This window comes from Drosophila novamexicana, unplaced genomic scaffold, assembly GCF_003285875.2.
Source record: "Drosophila novamexicana strain 15010-1031.04,08,12 unplaced genomic scaffold, DnovRS2.1 tig00000434-arrow-pilon, whole genome shotgun sequence".
NCBI classification, from domain to species: Eukaryota; Metazoa; Arthropoda; class Insecta; order Diptera; family Drosophilidae; genus Drosophila; species Drosophila novamexicana.
In genome coordinates this window covers 1,038,032-1,064,601 of record NW_020824802.1, presented here as the reverse complement: position 1 = coordinate 1,064,601, position 26,570 = coordinate 1,038,032, and the positions used below count along the sequence as shown (strand labels likewise).

Here is a 26,570-nt window from a genome sequence, read left to right as displayed (position 1 = left end):
GCCAAACCCGGTAAACCGCTTACACAGTTGAAATCCTACTGCTGCCAACGCTCTCCAAAGTCTTTGAGCGACTCCTTCTAACTTGACTAATGGAGCTCGACGAGGAGACGCGCCTTGTTCCGAACCATTAATTTGGCTTCAGAAAGTCTCATGGCTGCCCCGAACAGGTCCACCGAGTAGTCAACCATGTTCAGGAGGCATATGAAAAGAAGCAATACTGCGTTGGTGTTTTCCTTGACGTCAAACAGGCGTTTGACAAGGTCAGGCACGACGGCTTCCTCTGCAAAATCAAAGCTCTACTCCCTGCGTTAAATTTCTGCATCTTGAGCTCATTTCTGGCAGGACGCACCTTCAGGTTGCAAGCGCATCAAAGCAGGTGTCCCACAAGGCAGCGTACTCGGACCGGTGCTCTACACCCTGTTCTCAGCTGATCTCCCCACACGAGGACAAAGCACTACCGTACGGAACCGTACGCGGATGATACAGCCTTCCTAGCTTCGCACGAAAATCAGCAAGCTCCAACAAATTCAGCGCAGGACTGGCTAGTGAAAGTCGAAACTTGGACAGCTAACTGGAACATCGCCATTAACTGCGCCAAGTCCGTGTGCGTCACTTTTACGCTTCGCCCAGAGAGTTGCCAGGGGCTACGCTTTGACGGAGGAACCATAGAGCTCATCAGCTCATTCTGCTACTTAGGCGTCCACCTGGACCGAAGGCTTGTATGGGGGCCCCACATTGCCGCAACGAAAACAAAATGCTTGCGAAGGCTTCAAGAGCTCGACTGGCTTCTAAAGCCTCAACGCAAGCTGCACGTGTATTAAACACCATCACTGTATATAACATCCTTGTAAATATAAAATAAGTAACCAAATAGTAACTCTACTCTATTATAAATAATTATTCGCTTGGTAGAGATCAGAAGGCACTGTTCGATTCCAGCGCACAAATAAAAAAAAAAAAAAAAAAAAAAGGGTATAAAATTTAAGATACTTGATATATATATTATAATATTCTAAAAGCCACTTATCAAGTTTGGCGATTTTTGATTCTTATCGATTGCTTGGAAACGGAGTATGTTATCTAAGTATTATCGAAAATAAACTCGATCTGCGCAGGCACTAGGAGGACCTACAGCTACAATTTGAAGTTTCTAGCTCTTAGAGGTTCTATGATCCTTGCGTTCATATATATGGACAGACAGACGGACATGGCTAGATCGACTCGGCTATTGATGCTGCTCAAGAATATATATACTTTATGGCGTCGGAGATGCTTCCTTCTGCCTGTTACATACATTTGCGCAAATACATAATACCTTCCTTACCCATTTTCAATATGTTCAGGGTATAAAAACATGACGGATCTTTTATATTCTATCACTAACCAAACAACATGTAGACTGGACATGCTGAGCAACCATTGGGGGCAAAAAAATTCGAAGACATCTGGTCCAAAATCGCTAGCGAGAGTAAGATATACGTATGATGTTTTTTATTTGATTACACTACAAGAAATTGCTTTAGCTGATTTGTGATATGGAACGGCATCGCTGTTTTCTTTTCTCGCTTCCACTTACTCTCAGTGCTCTCAAGGCTCTCTATTTATGTTAAGGGATCGTTTAAATGTGTGTGCATGTGAACGCACAAGCAAAAATGAGCAAAAATTTAATTTTTTAAAAGTCGGTGGCATTTATACCCTTTGAAGGCACCAGTAATATGAAATAAGGGTACCTAAGCGTTGGCATGTGTGCATTTACGATTCTTTGGACTTTCTGTATTCACGCATTCTTGCATATTTTGTACATAATTAAAAAAATTTATGCGCGTGCCAATAATGAAAATTTCTTTTGCGCCCATGATCTGCCCATTATTGCACATTTGTGTGTGTTTAACGCCTGAAATTCAGAAATCACAAAAACTTAAATTCTTCTCAAATTTGCAAGGGACAGGCAGTCAGGCAACCAACAGGCAGATCAGCGCATAAATTGTTCTATTCATATACAAAATATGCAAATATGCGTGAATAGCGAGTCCAAGATATTTAAATGCACACATGGCAACGCTTACCCTTACCAACGATAACGAGCTAAAATGCAAGAATAGCGCAAAGACATGGCAAACCCTTTCAATATTTCATATTATTACGACTTTTTAGAAAAATTGAATTTGTAGACATTTTTGCTTGTGCGGACAAATACACAAACAGACAGTACAACGGTAAATACACAAATCGCCGTCCACTGGTTGTCCAGTTTGTTGTTTAGTTAGTGGTAGTAGCAACCTTTTTTGCAGCTAATTTCTCCCTACTTGCGTGAAACAACAAAATTCAAACAATTCAATTCAATTCAACAATTCAATATTCTTATGTGTACGGATCGAAAAATTGTTCCTAAAATTTAGAGCGTATAACTGCTCATGAATTTTAAATTTCAAGTACAAAATTAACCACATATTTCTCTTACCTGTAATTGATTTGTTCGATCTTGAAAACTCCAAAGATTAATTACAGGATCTGTTGAATTCCTTGCAGTTTCAAAGTCATCTTTCAATTTAAAAAGTTCTGATGTCACAAAGCCAAATGAAAAAGTGGACATAGGTGGAGTTTGTTCAAAATGGTCTATTACATGGTCTTTTAGAATTGAGCTGCAATTTAAAATGTAACTTGTTTATATGCGTTTATCTTAAAGATAATTAGAGCTAACGATAATACATGCAGTGAAGTTTTTGTATACCATAGAATTACAAAGCTTATTTATTATAATTTGGCCTTAAAGAATTACACTTTAACAAATATGTTTAATATTATAAGATGATTTATTATTATTATGATTAATTATAATTATAATTATTATATATGATTATACTACTCGACAGACAAATAGTTCTTGAGTCAAAAATGCCATGTATGGCTCTCATTTTCTTTTCTTTCCTTAACCAAAAACCTTTATTTGAGCCTGACATCACTTCACAAGCTTGCCGTAAGTTATCAACCTTTTCATACATGAAACCTGCTCATCAACATTAAACTAATTAAATATATCAAGCAGAACTTCCCTTATAGCATCTTGCACAATAAGCACTTGATATGACCAACTCACACTACAAAGGAGACAATGTAAGCCTCACCAATGTAACCCGAACATCTAGGGCCCTAAAGCCGCTCATTTCCCGCCGTAAACATGAAAGTAGCTGCACCAGACAACGAAGCGGTGAAAAATCATACGATATCGCAACCGCCGTCTCATTTCGCTTCGACCGAATTACTGGTCGACAGACCAATAGTCTCTTCACATCATACCACATTATTTTGCATAAATATTTCTTTAAAATGTATATAAAAACCAAATCAGTTGCGAACTCTGCCAAGGGAACTTTCTATACCCTGAACCCATTAAAAATGGGTATAAGGGTATATTGTATTTGTGCAAATCCACATGTATGTAACAGGCAGAAGGAAGCATCTCCCACCCCATAAAGTATATATATTCTTGATCAGCACCAATTGCCGAGTCGATCATATCCGTCTGTCTGTCTGTCCGTCCTTCCGTCTGTCCGTATGTCACCAAACTTGGCATATAGCTTTCAAAATATAATATATATATAATGCATTTGATGTTGGAAGAAGAGGGTTCAGGGTATTCCCTAGTCGGGAGCTCCCGATTTTTATCGATTGCTTGGAAACGGAGTAAGTTATCGATTATCGGAAACAAACTCGATCTGCGCGGGAATTCAAGTCTCTAGCTCTTATAGGTTCTGAGATCCTTACGTTCATACTTACGGACGGACGCACGGACGGACGGACGGACAGACGGACATGGCTAGATCAACTCAGCTATTGATGCTGCTCAAGAATATTTATACTTTATGGGGTCGGAGATGCTTCCTTATGCCTGTTACATACATTTGGATTTTGCACAAATACAATATACCCTTATACCCATTTTTAATGGGTTCAGGGTATAAAAAAGGCTTCGTCAGGTGGACTCCAACCCGAAACCGACACTACTTGCTACCGACTCAATTTAAAACAGGTAAGAGGTTCTAGTCGGAAATTCCCGACCAGTGAACCCTCTCTGTAGCAGTAATAAAAATAAATTAAAAAAAAAATAAATAAAGTTTCCTCAATAGGACTCGAACTTGTAACAGACCTTACCACTTGCTACTGCCTCAACTCATCAGTCACACAGATAACGGAGCCTTAAAGTGCAAAACGGATTAAAATAGCAAAAGAGAAAACAATGCAATAGAATTCGACGCATGAATGTGTGTGTGTGTGCATGTATACAGAATTCTTAGCCGATCATAATGAAATTTTCTACAGTATAACTTATTGAACATTTGTGTATTCTCCATTGGTGGGCAATATAAGTTGGGTTATTACCTTGATATATAGCTCTGCGGTGGTAGCGGGCAGGTGGCGATAAGTATTTAATGAAAGATACTTGATATAAATAAGTATAATATTCTAAAAGCAACATATCAAGTTTGGTGACTCTAGCTCTTAATATTTACATAATTTGCCCACAAAACAGGATCTCGATATCGAGTCAGTTATCGATTATCGGAAACAAACTTGATAGGAGGACTTACAGCTAAACATCATGGCTACATGGCTAAATCGACTCGGCTATTGATGCTGATCAAGAATATATATATACTTTATGGGGTCGGGATGCTTCCTTTTAGCCAATTTAGCCAATTCAAGGATCAGCATTCGCAGTTTAACCCCTTTCATCGATCAAAGGGGTATTCTGCGATCCTGTGAACGGGTGAGAGCGTCAACCTCGTTAGGCTATGATGAGCGACACCCCACAATCATTCCGGCCAATTGTGATTTTTCACGTCTCCTGGTCCGATTTATCCACCTCATTTGTTTTTACGGAGGCAATCAGTTGGTAATGCGCCTCATAAGAGCCGAAGCGAAGAATGTTCATTGCTAGTCTGAACACAGCATTGACTGAGCCTCACTCAGTGTGAGTGAGTCACTCAGTGAGACAGACTTACTCACTGAGAGAGACTCACTCACTAATACGATCCCAGATGCGCTCAGCACTCTCCTTGGGGTCTCCTTTTCACCTCCATAACTCCAACCAAAAATATTTAAAATCACTTAATATTCAGAGTTTGTTACATGCAGCCGCATTTTTGCTAATAAAGTGTTAATACAAAAAAACCCACTGGTTTCCTTCATTAACCTGAGGATTACTTATCTGACGCCATCCCCCACAAACACAATGGGTTTAGGGTATAAAAATCGTATTAAAATAATATCGGAACAGTAATCTCATTTTTTTGTATGAAGAACAAAATGTGTTTTAGTGGTGTCTATTATTTTTTTCGCAAATGTATGTTACGCAACTGTATGCAACTATATGTAACAATCTATTAGCACCGGAGTAAATGGGGCCAAGCGTAGACCTTGCAGTGTTCAAGTTGCAACTTCACCTTCGTTTGGCACGCAACATGAATTTTATTCGCAGTTCTCAATGTTTTTTTTTTGTAAAAGACTGCAACGGCGACTTGCATTAGAGATACGTGGTATAACAATTGCAGTTACAATTCGTGGAAATAGACACAGCATAGGTCCCACCCTGTTATAGAGCTACCATTGGTACGCAGCCAGAGTAAAATCTAGTAAAAGTCATCTTCGAGCTGAATAGCATGATACAACGGTCACCCAGGAAAAGCCACGCTTGAACGATGAGCCGCAGTCAAAACAGGAAGGCAGAATAGTGAACATTATATCACAACTGCAAGTTTCCGCTGTAAGCGCTTCAGAAACTGTTGGCCCCAGCACGGTGGGGCTAGAGCATGAGTTGCAGAGGTCAAAAACTAGTGAACCACATGTGAGCATAGTGTGAGGACCGCGGGCGGCTTTAAGTGGAATGCAATTGTAGAGTGGAAGTTAGAGTGTAACTGGGATTAGAGCTGTATACATCAAGTGGCTCAACGCTATATTGTTCTGCACAACGTTATATTGTTGAGCAGCCAATGTTCGGTTACACGCCACCATAAGAGAATTACTCAGCGATCATTTTGGAGCCAACTCAGGCATCTAGGAGCTTCGCATGGCGACTCCTAGGAGGAAACATGTTTGCCTGGCCCGCAAGCTACCAGAACTCACCGAGTTAGAGGACCAACCTGAAGATTGGCCCGCAAGCTACCAGACCTAACCGAGTTAGGGGACCAACCTGAGGATTGGCCTATATTCTTCTGTTAATTTGCGGAACTTTGGCGTATAACTGTACCAATTTGGAGAGTAACCAACGATTGTTGAAGGCACAGCATTTCGAAAATCGTGCCATTTTTCACACGCGTGAGTAACATTGCCGCCTTTATACAATCAACTAACGAAGAACAGCATTTGGCGAATGCTACACTGATGGAAGGTTTGTTCGCAAAGCTATCACCAAGCAAGAGGGGGAATGGGCCAGGCATGCAGCAACGATAAGTCCTTTCCCGAATGTCGTACATTTTAGCATGTGGTTAACGGACTTCGCCAATGTGGTATGTACGATTGTGGACGTCGATATAAAGGTGCAGAAGCGTAGAGTGTTGCATGCCAGCGTCAACCAGAGTACTGAAGGCGACGCCAAGGCCGCACCAAACAGTGTCCAATATGTAATAGGAAACACGTAGTCAGGGACTGCAACGACTTTAACATAGTGGGCGGATGCCGCAGCCAGTAGACGCAGAAAAGGAACTTAAGTGGGCCAGTAAAAAGTAAAGCGACGGCAATGCCATTCCTCCTAGCAGCGGCACAGGAGGATGCAATACAAAATATGATATATGTATAGTTATTATTGAATGTTACTCTGTGGACTACTATTTAGAAAGTTTTGATGATAGTAAGAGAAATACATGCAAAAGCTGGATTTCAATTGTACTAGTTTACTTCAAGTTCGTAAAATGTAGAGGGCTACGAGGAGCATCGGATGGGGCGAATCTGAAGAAAAGATTATGGACATGGGTTGGCAGCCAGTTACGGACGATTTCAAATTCAATATGAAATACCATACCGTTTTCTGAATTGTGCTACATTTAGAACGGCCTTTTTGTACTTCTGAGTAAATTTTCTGCACGATACTCGATAATCGAATTGGCACCGCGTTATCGGCAGCTTTTAATTGCTAAGTATAAGAACTAAGTATAATAGACACCACCCCCGATTCAATTGGAAGTTATTTTTGGAAGGAATTAATATGAAAATTACCCAAAATGCTTAACAAGCAAAGCTTGCATGAGATAAAAAAAAAAGCAAACAGAACTTAAATGAGAAAGAAAGGCTATCTTCGGCACGCCGAAGATCTAATACCCTTGCAGACCCAACCTTTTCATAATGCTCGTAGTGCTTTGCCCCAATCTAAGAAGTACCGGGAAAATAGTAAATTCCGAGTTTGGTCAAGATATCTTGATAACCAAAAAAGGGTTTTAATCAAAAAATAATCAGATATATGATATAGATATAGTGATCCGATGTTGATAGGATTTTGTATTTATATAAGCAACATAGTTAAACTAATAAATGCCGAGTTTGGGCAAGATATCCTGAAAAACAAAATGTTTATATACAACAATTTAATTTTCGACCGATCGTTCCTGTGGCAGCTATATGATATAGTGGTCCGATCTTAATATGATTTTGCTTATATATAAGGAGTATAGTAAAACTAATAAATGCCGAGTTTGGTCAAGATATCTTGAAAAACAAAATGTTTTTTCAAACAAAAACTCGACGGTTCATTCCTATGGCAGCTATATGATATAGTGGTCCGATCTTAATAGGATTTTGCATAAATATGAGGAGTAAAGTAAAACTAATAAATATATAATAAGTTTGGTCAAGATATCTTAAACAAAAAACTGGTTTTATATACAACTTAATTTTCGACCGATCGTTCCTATGCCAGCTATATGATAAAGTGGTCCGATCTTAAAGGGATTTCGCATGCATATGAGGAGTACAGTAAAACTAATAAATGCCGAGTTTGGTCAAGATATCTTGAAAAACAAAATGTTTTTTTCATACAAAAACTTAATTTTCGACCGATCGTTCCTATGGCAGCTATATGATATAGTGGTCCGATCCAGATCGTTTTGAGATATGTGTTGCGTGCAACAGAAAGAGGGAGTTCTGCAAAGTTTCATTAAGATAGCTTTAAAACTGACGGACTAGTTCCCATAGAAACAGACAGACGGTCAGACGGACAGACGGACATGGCTAAATCGACTCGGCTGTTAATGCTGATCAAGAATATATATACTTTATGGGGTCGGAGATGTCTCCTTCGTTGCTCATTTCACGACAAAATTATAATACACTCTGCAAGGGTATAAATAAAATGCTCTTATTGCTTAAAGCAACCGAATTACGCATTTAATTTATAACAAATCGCTTTGAAAACTCTTAATTTTTTTTTACCCATTCTAAATTTAGAGCTGTATGTTTTTAAATTTATCACTAACACAAATGCATATATACTTAAGGGGTACGAAGATGTCTTCTATAAATACGATACGATTTTTTGCCTGAATCTTACATGCTTTAATGACATAAGAATTAGAATGGCGTATTTTGGTGAATAACCTACTACGGATTTGTAGGAGGAGTCGTTTGCCTTCACTTTTCCACTGGACATTCTTAGCTTAGTTTCAATGTCTTAGTGCTTTAAGTTTTCAGTTTTGTATCAATATTATAAGAGCTTACTGCTCAATTAAGTACTTGCTCCGGCAATTGACGTGAAAATATAAATATCATTTTCTAAATTACTAAGCCAGCAATGGGAATAGGCCAGTAATAGGAATTCCCACCTTATTCCTTGTATTCGGCTGAAAACAAACTACATCCTGAAGACGGATTACATATCAGAGTGACACGGGCGAGGTTCTTCGCGGGATAATCAACTTTCAATAACTTATACATAAAAGGAGAAATCTCTAACCCAATAAAATATATATATTCTTGTTCATCAATACCCAGGTGGATATAGCCATGTCCCCCTGCTTGTTTTTATGCGAGGCAGTCTGCCAGTTTTGAAACATTGTTTCTGTTGCAGGCAATACATATGTCGAAAGCGGCAGGATTGGATCACTAGATCATACAGTACCATTTGAATTATTGGGTGAAAATTACATTTTTGGATGGAAAGAATATTTATTTATAAGTATATATATATAAGTATAGACCAAACTTGATATTTAAATATTATTAACTTTATTTAAAATCTTACTTACATCGTTAGGATATTATGTTCCTGAATAAACAACTTATTTGTTGATCAACGACATGCTGATCAAACTTTGCAATTATTCCATAGAAACGATCGGTTGAGAATTATTTTGCATTTGTTGGTTTCATAATGTTCACTAATCTTTTCAATATATGAGCTTTGTATCGTATAACTGCCATGGGAATGATCGATCGACAGTTAAGTTCACGTTTGAAAATTCTGGCTCAAGATCATTAACCAAAAGCCGCTTAAGATTACCATTGGCACTCTATGGGTACCTTTATCATATATAGTGGCATATTCGCACATATGCACAGTTGTAGGGACAAATATAAGAAGGTAGCATAATTGCAGCTGTGAATCTGCAAGCGCCTGCAAAAGCAATAAAACATTATTCAGATAATTGCAGCTGCATCCAAACAGATAAGCAAAGCAATAAACACCTTACTAGATAATTGCAGCTGCACTTGTACAGTTACACAAAGCAATAGACACCTCAGTCAGATAATTGCAGCTGCGCGTCTTTACGTAGAAATAAGCTTCTCAGCATAATAAGTTCTACTGAATTTTAGTCTTAAGTTGATCTTCAATAAATGAACTTGTCGTGAAATTTCGCCTTGTATTTAATTTAATTTAACCGTTAGAGCTGTGCGCGGTTTTTATAAGACTCAAACTCACAGCGAATAAAGAAAAATCTAATTGGCGCAGCCGGTAGGATAACAATAAATTGTGGATCCTGATGCTAAGTTATTAATTCTTGTGTCCCGTTTACTGTTATCCGCTAAAACAACCAACGCGAAGGCAACCCAAGCGACGGTCAATATCGCGTCAAGTTTTTATTAAACCTCGACAGTGACGTGTACACCAAAATTCGCATATTTCCAAAGCCGCGGATTGTGCAAAAAACTTGAAAAACAATTCAAGAAGACGCGATAGAATTCGAAGAGAAAATAATTCCAGAAACTTCTGGTTATCTCAAAAGTTTCGAAAGTGCTATCTGTGCAAACCAATCAAACATTTTAAACTGTAAGTTAACAAATTAAGTGAATACAATGAAAATATAATCAACAACTAAAAGAAACTGAACCTAAAATAAGAGAAATTGAAGTGAAACAACAAAAACTAAGAGATAAGAAAAATTAAAAATAAAACCAAGTAAACAAAAAATAATTAAATAAAAAGAAAACAAACAAAAATTTTATAATGGAAGGCAACGCAATAACACCCCTGACCGATGCCAACATGGCACAAGTGATCAACCAACTTAAAAACGTTGAGAAGTTCACTGGAGATAAGAACGCTTTGTACACGTTCATCAACCGGATCGACTACATTTTGGCCCTCTACACCACCAACGATGCAAGGCAGAGGTCAATTCTTTTTGGAATTGTGGAACGCTGCATCAGCAGTGAAGTGATGTTATCCCTTGGCGTAAGCAACTTGAGGACCTGGACGGATCTTCGGAAGCAACTAATACTGAACTACAAGACGCAAACTAAGAACCACATCCTACTGGAGGAATTCAGGAGCACCCCGTTTAAAGGCAACGTGCGAGCTTTTCTGGAAGAAGCAGAACACCGTAGGCAGACACTAATGAGTAAGCTAGAACTAGAAAATAACATTGACGAAAAAACATTGTATGCGCGACTAATCAAAACTAGCATTGACGACGTTATTCAAAAATTACCCACAAACATTTGCATTCGAATCAAAAATTGCGAAATTCCCGATTTAAGATCTCTAATTAATATTTTGCAAGAAAAAAATCTTTATAACGAACCCTGTCTTAATCCAACCTCAAATAAAGTAAAATAAGAAAAATATTTGAAGCCATTGTATCAACCAAACCCAAATATTCAAAGATTCCCCACTTTTCTTCAACCAAATCAACCCTATGTCCCATATCGACCCCATCAGCCTTACATTCAACAACCATATCATCAACCATCACACAACTATACTAACAACAACACTTTTAAACCTAATAATTATTCACCTCAACCAATGCAACAAATACTTAGTCCAATCAGACCAACCTACTTTACACCCAGACCAAACTCCCGACAAACCCAATTCGACAACAATCGTTTCGGACAAGTAACCCCACAACAAAACTCTTTCAATAACTCTGGCGTAGCCAACCAACCGACTAAACAAGTTAGACCTGCAGAAAGTGGACAGAGTAAGATGAGTATTGACGATGAAGCTAGAAATCAGGAAGAGCTAAATTATCATGATTACATGCAACAAGAATACTATAATCAATGCGCTGCTTATCCTGAATATTATCCACAATATTATCAAGCAGAAAGTTACCCACAAAGCCCAGACTTTACATACACACAATCAGCCGAACACGAGACAGAACAAACAAATGAAATAGAAATCGAGCAAGCCGAAAATTTTCAGCTTCCAGCCTTGGAAACCAACAGTTCATAGTAATCACATATAAAGGCAAAAATCTGAAATGTTTAATAGATACAGGATCTACTGTAAATATGATGACATCAAATGTTTTCAATTTACAAGTTCATGACACCGATTGTTTCATTCAAACCAGCAACGGACCTTTAACTATCACAAAGAAAGTTAACGTCCTTTCTAATAACCTATTCAAGGGTAATAATGAATTTCTTCTACACCAATTCTCCTCAGACTATGATCTATTAATTGGTAGAAAAATGCTTTCAGAAGCACAAGCCGTTATAGATTATAAAACCCAAACTGTTACTTTATACAATAGAAGGTATAAACTAACCAACGATATTCCAATCACAAATCAGAGCCACTTCTTAGCCCAACTAAATCCTGAAACTAATAAACAGTTTAGAAATCCAATTAGAGAAATTTCCGATAACCAAAAATCTGCCAACTCAAGCCCTTACCGATTAGATCATTTAAATGAAGAAGAAAGAATCAATTTAATCAGTTTGTTGAAACAATATCAACACATACAATATAAAGATGGCAACCAACTTAGTTTCAGTAATCAAGAAAAACACATTATAAATACCACCCACAATTCAGCCTTACATACAAAACCATACAGTTATCCACAAGCATATGAACAGGAAGTTGAACATCAAATTCAAGACATGCTTAATCAAGGTATCATAAGGCCTAGCAATTCTCCTTATTGTAGTCCTATTTGGATCGTACCGAAAAAGCAAGATGCTTCAGGTAAACAAAAATTCAGAATCGTAATTGACTACAAGAAATTAAATGAAGTAACCATAAGCGATAGGCACCCAATACCAAATATGGACGAGATTTTAGGAAAACTAGGTAGATGCAATTATTTCACTACAATTGACCTTGCAAAAGGATTCCACCAACTTGAAATGCATCCAGATTCCATTCAAAAAACAGCTTTCTCTACTAAACATGGCCACTATGAATATCTTCGTATGCCATTTGGGTTAAAAAATGCACCCGCAACCTTTCAACGTTGCATGAACAATGTTTTACGACCGTTACTAAATAAACATTGTCTGGTATATCTTGATGATATAATTGTATTCTCAACATCCTTAGAAGAACATTTGCAATCACTCCAATTAGTTTTCGAGAAGCTTTCTGAAGCAAATCTCAAATTACAACTTGATAAATGCGAGTTTCTAAAACAAGAAACTTCATTCCTAGGACATGTCATAACTAAGGATGGAATAAAACCCAATCCTGATAAAATCAAAGCAATTCACAAATATCCAATTCCCACAAAAACCAAAGAAATAAAAGGTTTTCTTGGATTAACCGGTACTACAGAAAGTTCATTCCAAATTTTGCAGACATAGCCAAACCAATGACAGCAGTACTTAGAAAAGAAAAAAATCAAAAATCGACATTAAAAATCCTGAATACATTAGAGCTTTTGAAAAATTAAAACAACTAATTTCTAATGACCCAATTCTAAAAATTCCAGACTTTAAAAGTAAATTCGTTTTAACCACTGACGCAAGTAATGTAGCTCTTGGAGCAGTACTCTCTCAAGACGGACATCCCATTAGTTTTATTAGCAGAACTCTCAATGACCACGAAACTAACTACAGGGCCATAGAAAAAGAGCTTTTAGCCATTGTATGGGCAACAAAAACTTTTAGACATTACCTTCTAGGACGACATTTCGAAATCACTAGTGACCATCAACCATTATGTTGGCTGTACAAAATGAAAGAACCAAATTCAAAATTAACCCGATGGAGAGTTAAATTATCTGAATATGACTTTGACATAAAACATATAAAAGGAAAAGAAAACCACATAGCTGACGCTCTATCACGAGTAAAAATAGAACAGACTTATTTCGGAGAAGAAACACAACATAGCGCTGACGAAGACAATAGTAATTTAATATTCACTACAGAGAAACCAATAAACACATTTAAAAGACAAATTATATTTTCTAAAGGCATTCCAAACGTAAAAAAAGAAAATTACTTCAAAAAATTAATAATTCACATTACATACGATAACATGACTAAAGATAAAAATTCAAAACGCACACAAGGAAATTATTAACACTAGCCATACTAAAATTCTTCGAAGTCTCACTCAATTAAAAAACATTAACTCCTATGCCGAATTCAAAGAACTTATTTTGAAACTTACATTTAGTAAGCACGTCTCTGCAGTAACGAGCAACATCAAATCTAAGATAAGGCGAATGAGCTGGCTCCTCAACTCCAAAAACAAACTCTCGCTCCGAAACAAGGTCCTAATCTACAAGGTAATCCTTGCCCCAGTGTGGCGTTACGGGCTTCAAGTTTACGGTATAGCTGCAAAAACACACCTGAACAAAATTCGCATCATTCAGGCCAAAACCCTGCGCAAAATAACTGGAGCCGAATGGTATATTCGAACACGAGACATTGCAAAGGACCTTAAGGTTACTATGGTAGGAGACCTTATTAATCAACAAACAGCAAGTCACTTATGTAAGCTCCGCAACCACCCTAACGTCTTGGCAAGAAACCTGCTAAGGAGGCGAAGAAGGAGGCTTAAAAAGTGTTATCCTATAGACCTGGCCAAACGCCGACTATAATGAAGCAAAATTAACATGTACATATATATACACATTGTAAATATTTAACTTAAGCTTTCATTACCCAAAACTCACGCTGATAAAAGTTGCTAAAAGTGAAAAGTAACAGAAAATTAGCAAAAATAAAAGTAACTTAAACCATAAAAAAAAAAAAAAAAAAAAAAAAAAAATATTTTGAAAACCCATGAAAAACTCCTACACCCCGGAATTCAAAAAACAAATAAACTTTTTTGTGAAACCTATTATTTCCCTAATAGCCAAATATTAACACAAAACATAATAAACGAATGTCATATTTGCAACTTAGCAAAATCAGAACATAGAAACACAAAAATGCTAATGAAAGTTACACCCAAGCCCGAACACTGTCGTGACAAATTTGTAATTGACATTTATTCTTCTGAAGGCAAACATTATCTTAGCTGCATGGACATTTATTCAAAATTCGCTACTCTTGAAAATATTAAAACAAAAGGCTGGATAGAATGCAAAAATACATTAATGCGTATATTTAATCAGTTAGGAAAACCAATATTATTAAAAGCTGACCGAGACGGCGCATTTTCCAGCTTAGCACTAAAAAAATGGCTTGAAAGTGAAGGAGTAGAAATACAATTAAATACAACTAAACAGGAATAGCAGACATCGAAAGACTACATAAAACAATAAATGAAAAAATCAGAATAATTAACACTTTAAATGACGAAGAAAAATAGAAACAATTCTTTACATTTACAATCACAATACAAAACATGACACAACTGGACAAACTCCTGCACACATTTTCTTATATGCCGGACAACCAAATTTAGATACCCAAGGAAAAAAAGAAAAAATAATAAATAAAATTAACGGTGACCGACAAGAATACGAAGTTGATACTAGATATCGAAAAGGACCATTACAAAAAGGAAAATTAGAAAACCCTTTTAAAGCTAATAAAAACGTTGAACAAACAGACCCAGACCATTATCAAATTACTAACAGAAACATAATTACACGCTACTATAAAACACAATTTAAAAAACGAAAAAAATTTAATCAAATCTCAATACCACAGGTCTATTAAATACAATAGTGATGTTAGTTCTATTAATCACCACATGAAAATAAATTAAAATAATTAATTTGACAACAATTAACAGTACAACTAACTGCAATAGAACACCGGAATAACCCTACACCAAGAAAATAGACAGAAACAAGGACTGTTTAACATAATAGGCTCAGCATAAAAATATCTTTTTGGCACACTCGACGAAAATCATCGAGTGGAATTCCAAAAAAATTTAGAGACCGTTGCACAAAATTCGATTAGATTCATGAGCTAAATGACGTAATACGAATGATGAAATGCAAACAATAAAAAAATGTATACCAATTTGTAACTTTATACCAATACAAACAACAGAAATGATTGTAACTAGAAACTTAAGTCAAATTGTCAAAAAAAAACAAAAAAAAATAATAAAAAAAATAGAAATAGATTTCACACCTCTATACGCACCTCTTGAATTAACAAAAATAAATATCACAACACCATTGTTCATATAATTTTCCAAAATAACTAATTATATTATACTTATACCTACCATATGTAAAATTAAATCCAATTAAAAATTTTTAAAATGATGCAAACCAAGGTGCAGAACCACAAAATGTAATGTTAACCAAACAACACTACCTGTATTGTACTAATAAGTCCCTGCTTAGGCATAGACTTCTCTATAAGGGAAGGGAAGTGGCATATTCGCACATATGCACAGTTATAGGGACAAATATAAGAAGGTAGCATAATTGCAGCTGCGAATCTGCAAGCGCTTATCGCCTGCAAAAGCAATACAACATTATTTAGATAATTGCAGCTGCATCCAAACAGATAAGCAAAGCAATAAACACCTTACTAGATAATTGCAGCTGCACTTGTACAGTTACACAAAGCAATAGACACCTCAGTCAGATAATTGCAGCTGCGCGTCTTTACGTAGAAATAAGCTTCTCAGCATAAATAAGCATAATAAGTTCTACTGAATTTTAGTCTTAAGTTGATCTTCAATAAATGAACTTGTCGTGAAATTTCGCCTTGTATTTAATTCAATTTAACCGTTAGAGCTGTGCGCGGTTTTTATAAGACTCAAACTCACAGCGAATAAAGAAAAATCTAATTATATACCCTAGATAGATAAGACAACTAAATACCGAGATTGCTCTCACGGACGAAGGGGTTAACTAGCTCAGCTATTGTAGAGCAGTACAACGCTCAAGTAAATCAAACATATGTATTTACCGCCGGCGTTTTCGTCACGGACGGCGGAATATACTGCTGAACTACTCCAGGCTAATACACTTATTCTAAATTACTCAAACACAACTCTAATTGCCGGAATTATACTCTCGGGCGGTCTTAGAGGGAAATAATATAAATGGAATTAGTTTTGAGTATTGTCCTTTTCCGTTCAATTATTGCTTCGTTGCTGAGCCACACGTTCAGCATTCTACACAAGCTGAGTCGACCAACGAATCTCGCTGCGATCGATTGAGTAAACGCCTACCGATAACAATAACTAGATTCATTGAAGTCACAAACAGCATAATTAGGGTCGAACCACAACAGCAATTAAAACCCCACTTTAACTGTTAATTAGAAAGAAAATATAGCCCTCCACAAAAACATGTATTTTTTCAATAAAATTGCCGCATATCTGCAAATCAGTGGCACCAACGACCAACCTACTTGCATTTACTTCCTTTGTAAATGATTTTTCCCTTCCAGAATGCAGAGGTTGACTACATCGCAACAGGTTCACGTTACTTCTGGCGTTCCTCAAGGTGGTCATCTTTGACCTTTATTCTTTACTCTTTTTATAAATGATCTCCCCTCGATAATATTACGTGCCCGTGTATGTATGCGGACGATGTGATTCTTATTCTTTCATACACTAATCCTAAACATTCCTCTCATCTACAAGATGATTTGAACGATATGTAACTTTGGTGTTCGACCAATCAATTGCATATTAATTGTTCAATATGTATGTTTATGTCCTTCAATCGAACTACACCTTATCTTGTCAGTTATACAACTGACAATACTCCATTGCATAGGATACTTGCAGTAATGGATCTAGGCGTGATTCTCAACTCTGCTTCAATCTTTATATACATATGTTAGCTTTCATTTTTAATGAGGCCAAAGGCGTACTTGGATTTATTAAACGTTGGTCGAAGGAGCTTAACGATAACCAAACTTCTACACATCTCTTTTGAACGACCTACGTGCACAACAGATTACGCTATGTGTTATGCAAAGATTACAATAGATTGACTATGTATAATAAAATCGTTGTTTTCATGATACCTTCGGGAACTCACTGACCATTCCCAGCTATGAGCAGGGGTATAGCTTACCAGGCTATAAATTTCCCCCTTCGGATTGGTGATTTTCCATCACTATATCTTTAACCTATCTACCTAATACTCAATATACTAAAATACTAGTAGCAATTCGATCTTAAAAAGAATGATCTTGGGTACGGATTGGTTCGGTACTGTCACAAGATGTCAGGAAAATAAGTGAAACACACTATGCTACCAATGAAAGAGAATTATTAGTCATAGTCTTGGCACAAGGAAGCTACAGCACTACCTATACGGTACACGTGACATACACATTTATTCAGACCACCAACCCTTGTCTTTTCTTGTGTCACATAGGAACCCAAACACAAATATTAAGAGATAGAAGCGGTATTGATGAACATATTCTCTAAAATATCCACTACAAGCCTGACAAAGAATAGTATGTCGCAGACGCTCTTTGCCATCAGAATGTGAGCGCTCTGTAGTATGAAATAGTATCCATTGCAGCCCCAATCTATAGGGAATTATTGTTAACCTACACGAGGAAAGCGAGAAAAAAAAATATGCATTTTTTTCTTTTGGAACTAAATGGTTTTAAAGAAAGCATGATTTTCTTAATCGCGAATAATTATATACGCTTCGGAAAGGAAAAATATTACGTGATCCATTTTGCAAATAGGAGTTAGTCATTAGATGGGGTCAAGCGACAGTCAAGCCAAACGTAGTTAAGCATCTATCATGAATTAATAACAAGAAAGGAGGGCTATCTTCGCCACGCCGAAGATTTAATACCTTTGCAGACCTAACCTTCTCATAATGCTCATAATGCTCCGTATCTAAAAAGCAAAGCCTACATAGTTAATGCCGAGTATGGTTAAGATATCTTCGCTCAAGATATCTAGATAAACAAACAAGTTTTTCATACAAGAACCTACTTGTCAGCCGATCGTTCCGATGGCAGATATATGATATAGTGGGCCGATCCAGATGGTTTCGACATATGTACAGCGTGCAACAGGAAGAGGCAATTTTTCAAAGTTGCATGACTATAGCTTTAAAACAGAAGGACTAGTTCGCATAGAAACAAACAGACAGACATGGATATACTCGACTGTTGATACTGATCGCTAAAAAAGGTATGAAATAGATGTTTTAAATGCAACACCACTCCAGAGTTCCTTAATAGAACACTTTCATAGCACCTTACTTACTCAGGGAGGTGGTCAAATGTTAAATCGAGAAGAAGCAGGATCAGTAAGGAAGAAATAGCCGATGGTGCCGAAAAGGGTATTTGATGTAGGAGAAAATTTAAACATATACACTTAGAAGATTGGTAAACAAACTGACCCTTTGTGCACAGAGGAAACTGTTCAGTGATGGGCAAGTGGTCCACAGAAATAACCTGAACGAATACCAAAAACTTACATAGATTTGAGATTAAAAAAATAAGATGCTCTATTCGGGAGTTCCCGACTAGGGGATACCATGAACTCTATTCTACTAACACCAAATGCAGCTTGCGCTACGAGCTCGTTTGCTTTGGCAGAAATTATATAATAAAAACAATATAAACGAGAAAGAAGGGCTATCTTCAGCAAGCCGAAGATCTAATCCCCTCGCAGACCCTACCTTTTCATAATGCTCATAGTGCTTTGCCCCTATCTAAGAAGTACCGGGAAAAAAGTAAATGCTGAGTTTGGTCAAGATATCTTGATAAGAAAAAAAGGTTTTTAATCAAAAACCTGGTTTTCGACCGATCGCTCTTATGGCAGCTATATGATATAGTGGTCCGATGTTGATAGGATTTTGTATATATATATAAGGAGCATAGTTAAACTAATAAATGCCGAGTTTGGTCACTATATCGTGAAAAACAAAAAATTTTTTCATACAACAACTTAATTTTCGACCGATCGTTCCTATGGCAGCTATATGATATAGTGGTCCGATCTTAATAGAATTTTGCCTATATATGAGGAGTATAGTAAAACTATTAAATGCCGACTTTGGTCATGATATCTTGAAAAATAAAATGTGTTTTCATACAAAAACCTAATTTTCGACCGATCGTTCCTATGGCAGCTATATGATATAGTGGGCCGATCCAGCTGGTTTTGACATATATGCTGCGTGCAACATAAAGAGGGAGTTCTGCAAAGTTTCATTAAGATAGCTTTAAAACTGAGGGAGTAGTTGGCATAGAAACAGACAGACGGTCAGACGGACAGACGGACATGGCTATATCGACTCGGCTGTTGATGCTGATCAAGCATATATATACTTTATGGGGTCGCAGATGTCTCCTTCTATGCGTTACACATTTCACGACAAAATATAATACCCTCTGCAAGGGTATAAAAAGTTCCCTCGGCAGGGTTCGAACTGGCAGCTAACCGTGTTACTTGCTGACGACTCTAATCAACAGACAAACCAGACAAAAAAAAAAATAGTTTCCAGCAGTAGACCGCAGCACTTGCTATGCCTCTTCTTAACAGCCATACCCATAATCAAGTATTATCGAGAAAAAAAACAACCTACTAAAATTCTGTTAGAATGCGATAGAATGCAAAGCAAACGCGCATGAATGTGTACGTGTACATGTATACAGAAATTCTGAAAGCTGCTGTCCCATTCAATTGCGCAGTTGCATATAACTTTGATTTTTTCTTAACCGGTCTTAATGAATTTTCTACAGTATATCTTATTGTAGCATAGAATATTTGTGTATTCTGAAAAAGTCAATTGCATTCAAATTATGGCATAAATTGGTTGGCAATAAAAGTTGGGTTATTAACTTGATTTATGGCTCTGCGGTGGTAGCGGGGATTTGGAGATAGATATAAAATGAAAGATACTTAATATATATAATATACTCGAAGCAACATATCAAGTTTGGTGACTCTAGCTCTTAATATATACCAAAATTGCTTTGATTTTTATCGATTGCTGGAGTAGGTTAACGATTATCGGAAACAAACTCGAACTGCGCAGGCACTAGGAGAACCTATATCTAAAATTCAGAATTTCTAGCTCTTATAGGTTTTGAGATACTTGCGTTCATACATACGGACAGACGGGCATGGCTAGATCGACTCGGCTATTGATGCTGATCAAGATTATATATACTTTATGGGGTCGGAGAGGTTTCTTTCTGCCTGTTACATACATTTGCATTCTGCACAAATACAATATACCCTTTTTACCCATTTTCAATGGGTTCAGGGTATAAAAACATACGTTAAAGTTCCGTTGTCCTTACTCAAGAATTAATGTATAGAAATAGAGTTAGTACTGATAGTGCAAGTGACGAAGAATTATTACCGAGTTACAAGGAAAATTTATCGAAAAGCCAAAAACAACAAACAGTGAACAATATGAATAACGAACAGCTAAGTTAAATGATAGAGTCTGCCGTAAATGCTGCACTACTGCACCAAGAGAAAAATTTTGAAAAACAATTAAGAGCATTAAAACAGCAAATGCATAGCGAGAGAGTACAAAATGCACCAGAGATAGTAGTGTACGAACCAGCCAAAATTATAGGCGAGGTGATTTGTAATGAACCCTTAGACTTTGTAAAGTCTATACCACAATTTGATGGCAAGCAAAAAAATTATGTCTCTTGGCCACAGGCTGCTATTGCAGCATACGACATTTCGTAACCTTATGACGGTAGCTCCCGACATTACCAAGCGGTTGCAATTATTCGTAACATAATTGGAGGCCCTGCAGACGCCACACTAGCGTCATTTACGGTATAAAATTTTAACGCTATTATTGCCCCCTTAGATTTTACTTACGCAGACAAAACTCCGATTCGTGTTATCCAACAACAGTTGGATACAATGAGGCAAGGCGACCTACCTTTGCTAAAATGCTACTTTCGTATCTGGGCTTAAAAAGTCCCTCAAACAAGCAGTGTTTCCCGCTCAACCGCGAGATCTGCCATCCGTCCTGTCGTTGGCCCAAAAGGCAGAAGTAAGCAATATGTTCGCGTCTAATTATGATAGGCATATTGAGAACAAGTCGCAAAAGTGCGACAGCCATCGCCAGGAGTGGCGGCAAGATAACTCAAGCTGTCCACAAAGTAGTTCGTCAGGTGACCCTCAGGGAAATTCGCACAACGGTCAACAAAAAGACAACAACCAGGGGAATCAGGGTAAAAATCCCCATTACACTATGAGTAAGGGTGGTAGAAACCAGGCTCATCACAATAATGAATCAAATAGCTCGAAAAGAATTAGTACCCGAAGATAACAGATCCAGGGCCCAGAGCCAATGGAGGTAGACTCTTCGTCGCGGTCTAGACAACAAACCGGTTGTAGAGGAACCCAGGGTTCACAAGACCAGTCCATGCGAAGCCATCAGAAGGTTAACTGCATAACTCAAGAGCAGAAAAATCATCAAAATTATGAGACCAAGGCACATTTTGAGGCTGCAGCGGTCGACGAAGATTTGTCTGGTGCAGAATCTTGTAATTTTTTGGAAGAACGTCCCTGCTAGCGTACATCACGCGTACAGTAGCAGGTCAAACAATTAGATTATTAATAGACATGGGAGCTTCTAAATACTACATAAAATGAGACTCCGTTTCTCGTTAAATTAATCCCAGGGGAATACAAAAATCGAACAAAAATGTCTGATACATCTTTTTAATGCAAAGTCCTATTTTTTCATCATGCACAGCCTAAATGATTTCGACGGTATCATTGGGCTCGACCTACTAAAACAAGTCAATGCGAAAATTGACTTAACACAAAACATAATTGAACACGGTTCGAAACCAATTTTGTTTACGATTTAGAAAAATGTGAACTACATAAACATCGACGACGCGGACGTACCGCACATCGTAAGGGAAGATTTTAACAAAATGATCAAACAAAGGTTAAAGGCCTTCGCGGACCCCAACGAGTCCCTGCCTTATAACATTAACACGATAGCTACCATACGAACTAATGAAGAGCCCGCCTATTCAAAACTTTACCCTTTCCCAATGGGCGTTGCAGACTTTGTCAATGCAGAGGGTCAACAGCTATTAGCAGATGGCATAATTCGACCGTCCACATCCCCTTACAATAACCCAACATGGGTAGTCGACAAAAAAGGTGTCGACGAGTTGGGACACAAGAAAAAAAGACTGTTAATAGATTTTCGAAAGATAAATTCGCAGCCTATTACCCACAAATACCCTATACCTTCTATTACAACAATACTATCAAATATAGGGAAAGCCCCGTACGTTAATACTCTGGATATAAAATCAGGCTTCCACCAAATAGAACTGGCGGAGAAAGACCGAGAAAAGACAGCTTTTTCGGTAAACAATGCGAAGTATGAATTTTGAAGACTTCCTCTTGGTCTATAAACGCCCCCAGCATATTCCAAGAGGCAATTGATGATGTCCTGCGGGAACAAATAGGGAAAACTTGTTATGGTTACGTCGAAGACGTAATAATATTTTCTACAATCAAAGAGGACCATTGACAAAGTCCTTAAAGTATTGTATGAAGCAGGCATGAGAGTGTCTCAAGAAAAATCCAAGTTTTTTAAAAAGCGTGGAGTACTTGGGATTCGTCGTGTCAACGGGCGGTGTCACAACTTCACCTGAAAAGGTGCAGGCCATAAACGATTTTCAACCCCCTTCTACATTTTTGATCTTAGTTCATTTTTGGGATTATCAAGTTACTACAGATGTTTTATAAAGGGATTTGCTACAATCGCAAGACCTCTAACAGACAGATTAAAGGGCGAAAATGGCAAAATAGGTGCCAATCACTCAAAACGGTCAAGCTCGACTTGACAACAGAGCAATTAAAAGCGTTTAAACCCTGATTTTAGCCAACCATTTGACTTCACTTCAGACGCTTCGAGGCATGGCTTAGGGGCCGTGCTGTCGCAAAAAAAGCGTCCAATTACCATGATTTCGCGTACGATACGCGGATATGAGGTAACAATGGCAACAAACGAAGAACTTCACGCTTTTGTATGGGCGTTACAGAATTTACGCAATTACCTGTACGGTGACAGAAAATTAAACATTTTTACTGACCACCAACCGTTGAGAAAAACCCTAACCCTAGGCTAAAACAAGTAAGAGGTTCTAGTCGGGAGCTCCCGACTAGGAGATACCCTGAAACCCCTTCTTTCAACATCAAATGCATATATATATTCTATTATAGAAGCTATATGTCAAGTTTGGTGACTCTAGCTCTTATTATTTACCAAAATTCCCCAAAAAACAGGATATCGATATCGATTTTTATCGATTGCTTGGAAACGGAGTAAGTTATCGATTATCGGAAACATATGCGCGGGAGCTAGGAGCACCTACATCTAAAATTTCAAGTCTCTAGCTCATATAGGTTCTGAGATCCTTGCGTTCATACATACGGACGGACGGACACACAGACAGACGGACATGGCTAGATCGACTCGGCTTTTGGTGCTGATCAAGAATATATATACTTTATGGGGTCGGAGATGCTTCCTTCTGCCTGTTACATACATTTGGCTTTCGCACAAATACAATATACCCTTTTACCCATTTTGTGGATGAACACAACGCAAATGTTTTTTCTTAGCCAGGAAAGGAAAATTACGTTGCTAATGCTCTACCACGACAACATGTTAACGCCTTAGAAGATTCCCAGATTCAGAAGTGGCCACTATTTATAGTAAGGAATCCCCCCCTCACTTATACGATAGATACAACTGACAAACCAGTCAATTGTTTTAGAAACCAAATCGTTATTGAACAATCAGACTTCCCATCTTTAAAAACTCTCATACTCTTGAAAACAAAAATACTACATATTGTCAGATTCTCAGAGCAAGAGTCTCTTTTACAAACATTACATGATATAGTTAAAGCAGATGTCGTAAATGCAATATTTTGCGAATTCCCAATATTGGCTTCCATTCAGCATAAATTAGTTGAACCATTTCCATCAACCACATTTAGGCACACCAAATACCTTGTAGTGCATATTACCAATAAAACCGAGCAGACAGAGATCATGACTATGGAACAAAAAAGACCTCACCGAGCCGCGCAAGAAAATACGAAACAAGTACTTCGCGATTACTTTTTCTCCAAGATGAGCCATTTAGCATCAGAAATAGCTGCAAATTGCAAAACTTGCTACATGTCGAAATACAACCGCCACCCAAAAGACAGGTCTTAAGAAAAACACCTATCCCTTCATATACAAGTGAAATTATTCATATCAATGTTTTTTTACGGACAAACAAAGTTTTCTGACATGCATCGATGAATTTTCTAAGTTTGCCATAGGCCAACCTATTGATTCAAGAGCGATCGTAGACATCAAAGCACCGATACTTCATTTAATAAACATATTTCCAAAAATAAAGATCATCTATCATTAAATGGGCAAGTCGAAAAATTTCATAACACTCTCGCAGAAATTGCACGGTGTATGAAGATCGATCTGAAGATACACGAAACCATAGACCTATAAACAAAAAACCAGTTGAAGTCATCCATGCAGCCCCAATAGAATTTGAAACACATATCAGGGACAAATTTCAAAAAGCTCAGGACGAGAAGTTAAGGCAAACAAGCGGATAGAAGTAACAAAGAATATCAGGTTGGCGACAAAGTTTGGTTAAAAACGAACAAACGACTTGGAAATAAGTTGACACCGATAGACAGAAGAGGTTATAGAGGCCGATCTGGGCACGACAGTTCTTATTAGGTGAAGGGTGTTCCTTAAGAACAGCATTAAATAAGCAACACCACTTCTTACATTAACCAGACAGAAATACGAAACAATTCACAGATTTAGAAAATTTAACACTCGCTATTACTTTGTCAAAAATAAACTTGATCAGCCCAACAATTCTGGATGATATTGATGTTAATGAAATAACGAATGAACACCTCACGAATGCCAGTGTAGCAGGTATTTTAGAAGAAGCTAACATGAAAACATTCCAGAACGAAAATTTAAATATTTATTGTATATTCTTATAAAGTTTCCAAAACCAAAATTAGCTTATCCAGTCCAGCATGAAAGCCGAATTTTAAATTTCGAAGAAGGCAATACGGTCGCTGAGTGTGGTACCTTCGCTGTCAGCGGGGCACTACTTTCCGCAAAAGTACGCAGATGCCAACCTGTGCTCAACAACTTGTATATGGAACTTTTGCGCAATGCAGCATTGAACCGGGCCATTTGGTTACTGTGGTCGACGAAGGGATGAATAGAGGTAATAACGGGAACGGCCAACAAGTCTCCGGGACCTACCTGCTAACTTTTGAGGACAAAGTCTACTTGACCATTACGTTGCATGCCAATAACTACTGGACACTGGAGAAAAAAATAGCGACATCCGACATGGCCCAAGTCAACGGCACCTGCACGGCTCAGTTATCTTCCATTCATAAACTGAGCATGCAAAATCAACACATAAATGACCTACAGACCAAGTTGCTAGCGAGGCCAATATTGAGCAGCTGCGCTACCCTGGCCGTAGTTTCCTTGCTATATATCATCATCTGTCTTGTTTCGTCTGAAAATCAGACGTCAAGCCGAGCTAACCGAGGCATTGACTTTGTCATTACAGAAATCCGAGGACGGCCTTCATTTGACCAAGGGAGGAGTTAACACAAATGATTCACAGAGTGTCGCAATAGCGGATATGTGCGCTACAAAGTAGCAAACGATGCAACATAGCGATCGACGTAATCTGACACCAGCATGCGCGCACAAAGTGTCCAAACCATTGAGGAATAACGAGAAAGAGCTGAACTGACACTCTGAGCTTTTTTACCGTTTTAAAAAACACGAGACATAGATCGGGTTGGTCCGCAAACGCAAAATCAGCACCCAAAAAAAAACTCATTTACCATTGGAAGCAACAACAAATCACTTGCAAAAGAACAACAGTGCGCACGAAACCCAATTGGTTCTTCAT

General features: G+C 37.7%; 1 protein-coding gene across 2 annotated transcripts in view; it reads right to left on the bottom strand.

Annotated features, from left to right (window-relative positions):
• LOC115760422 (aminopeptidase N) overlaps positions 1 to 26,570 on the bottom strand; it is a 259,648-nt gene that overhangs the window by 95,346 nt on the left and 137,732 nt on the right. For both annotated transcript variants that reach the window (XM_030701730.1, XM_030701732.1), the window contains exon 6: positions 2,462 to 2,642. In XM_030701730.1, the coding sequence (XP_030557590.1) occupies positions 2,462 to 2,642 (181 nt within the window). The remainder of the gene's footprint in view (positions 1 to 2,461; positions 2,643 to 26,570) is intronic.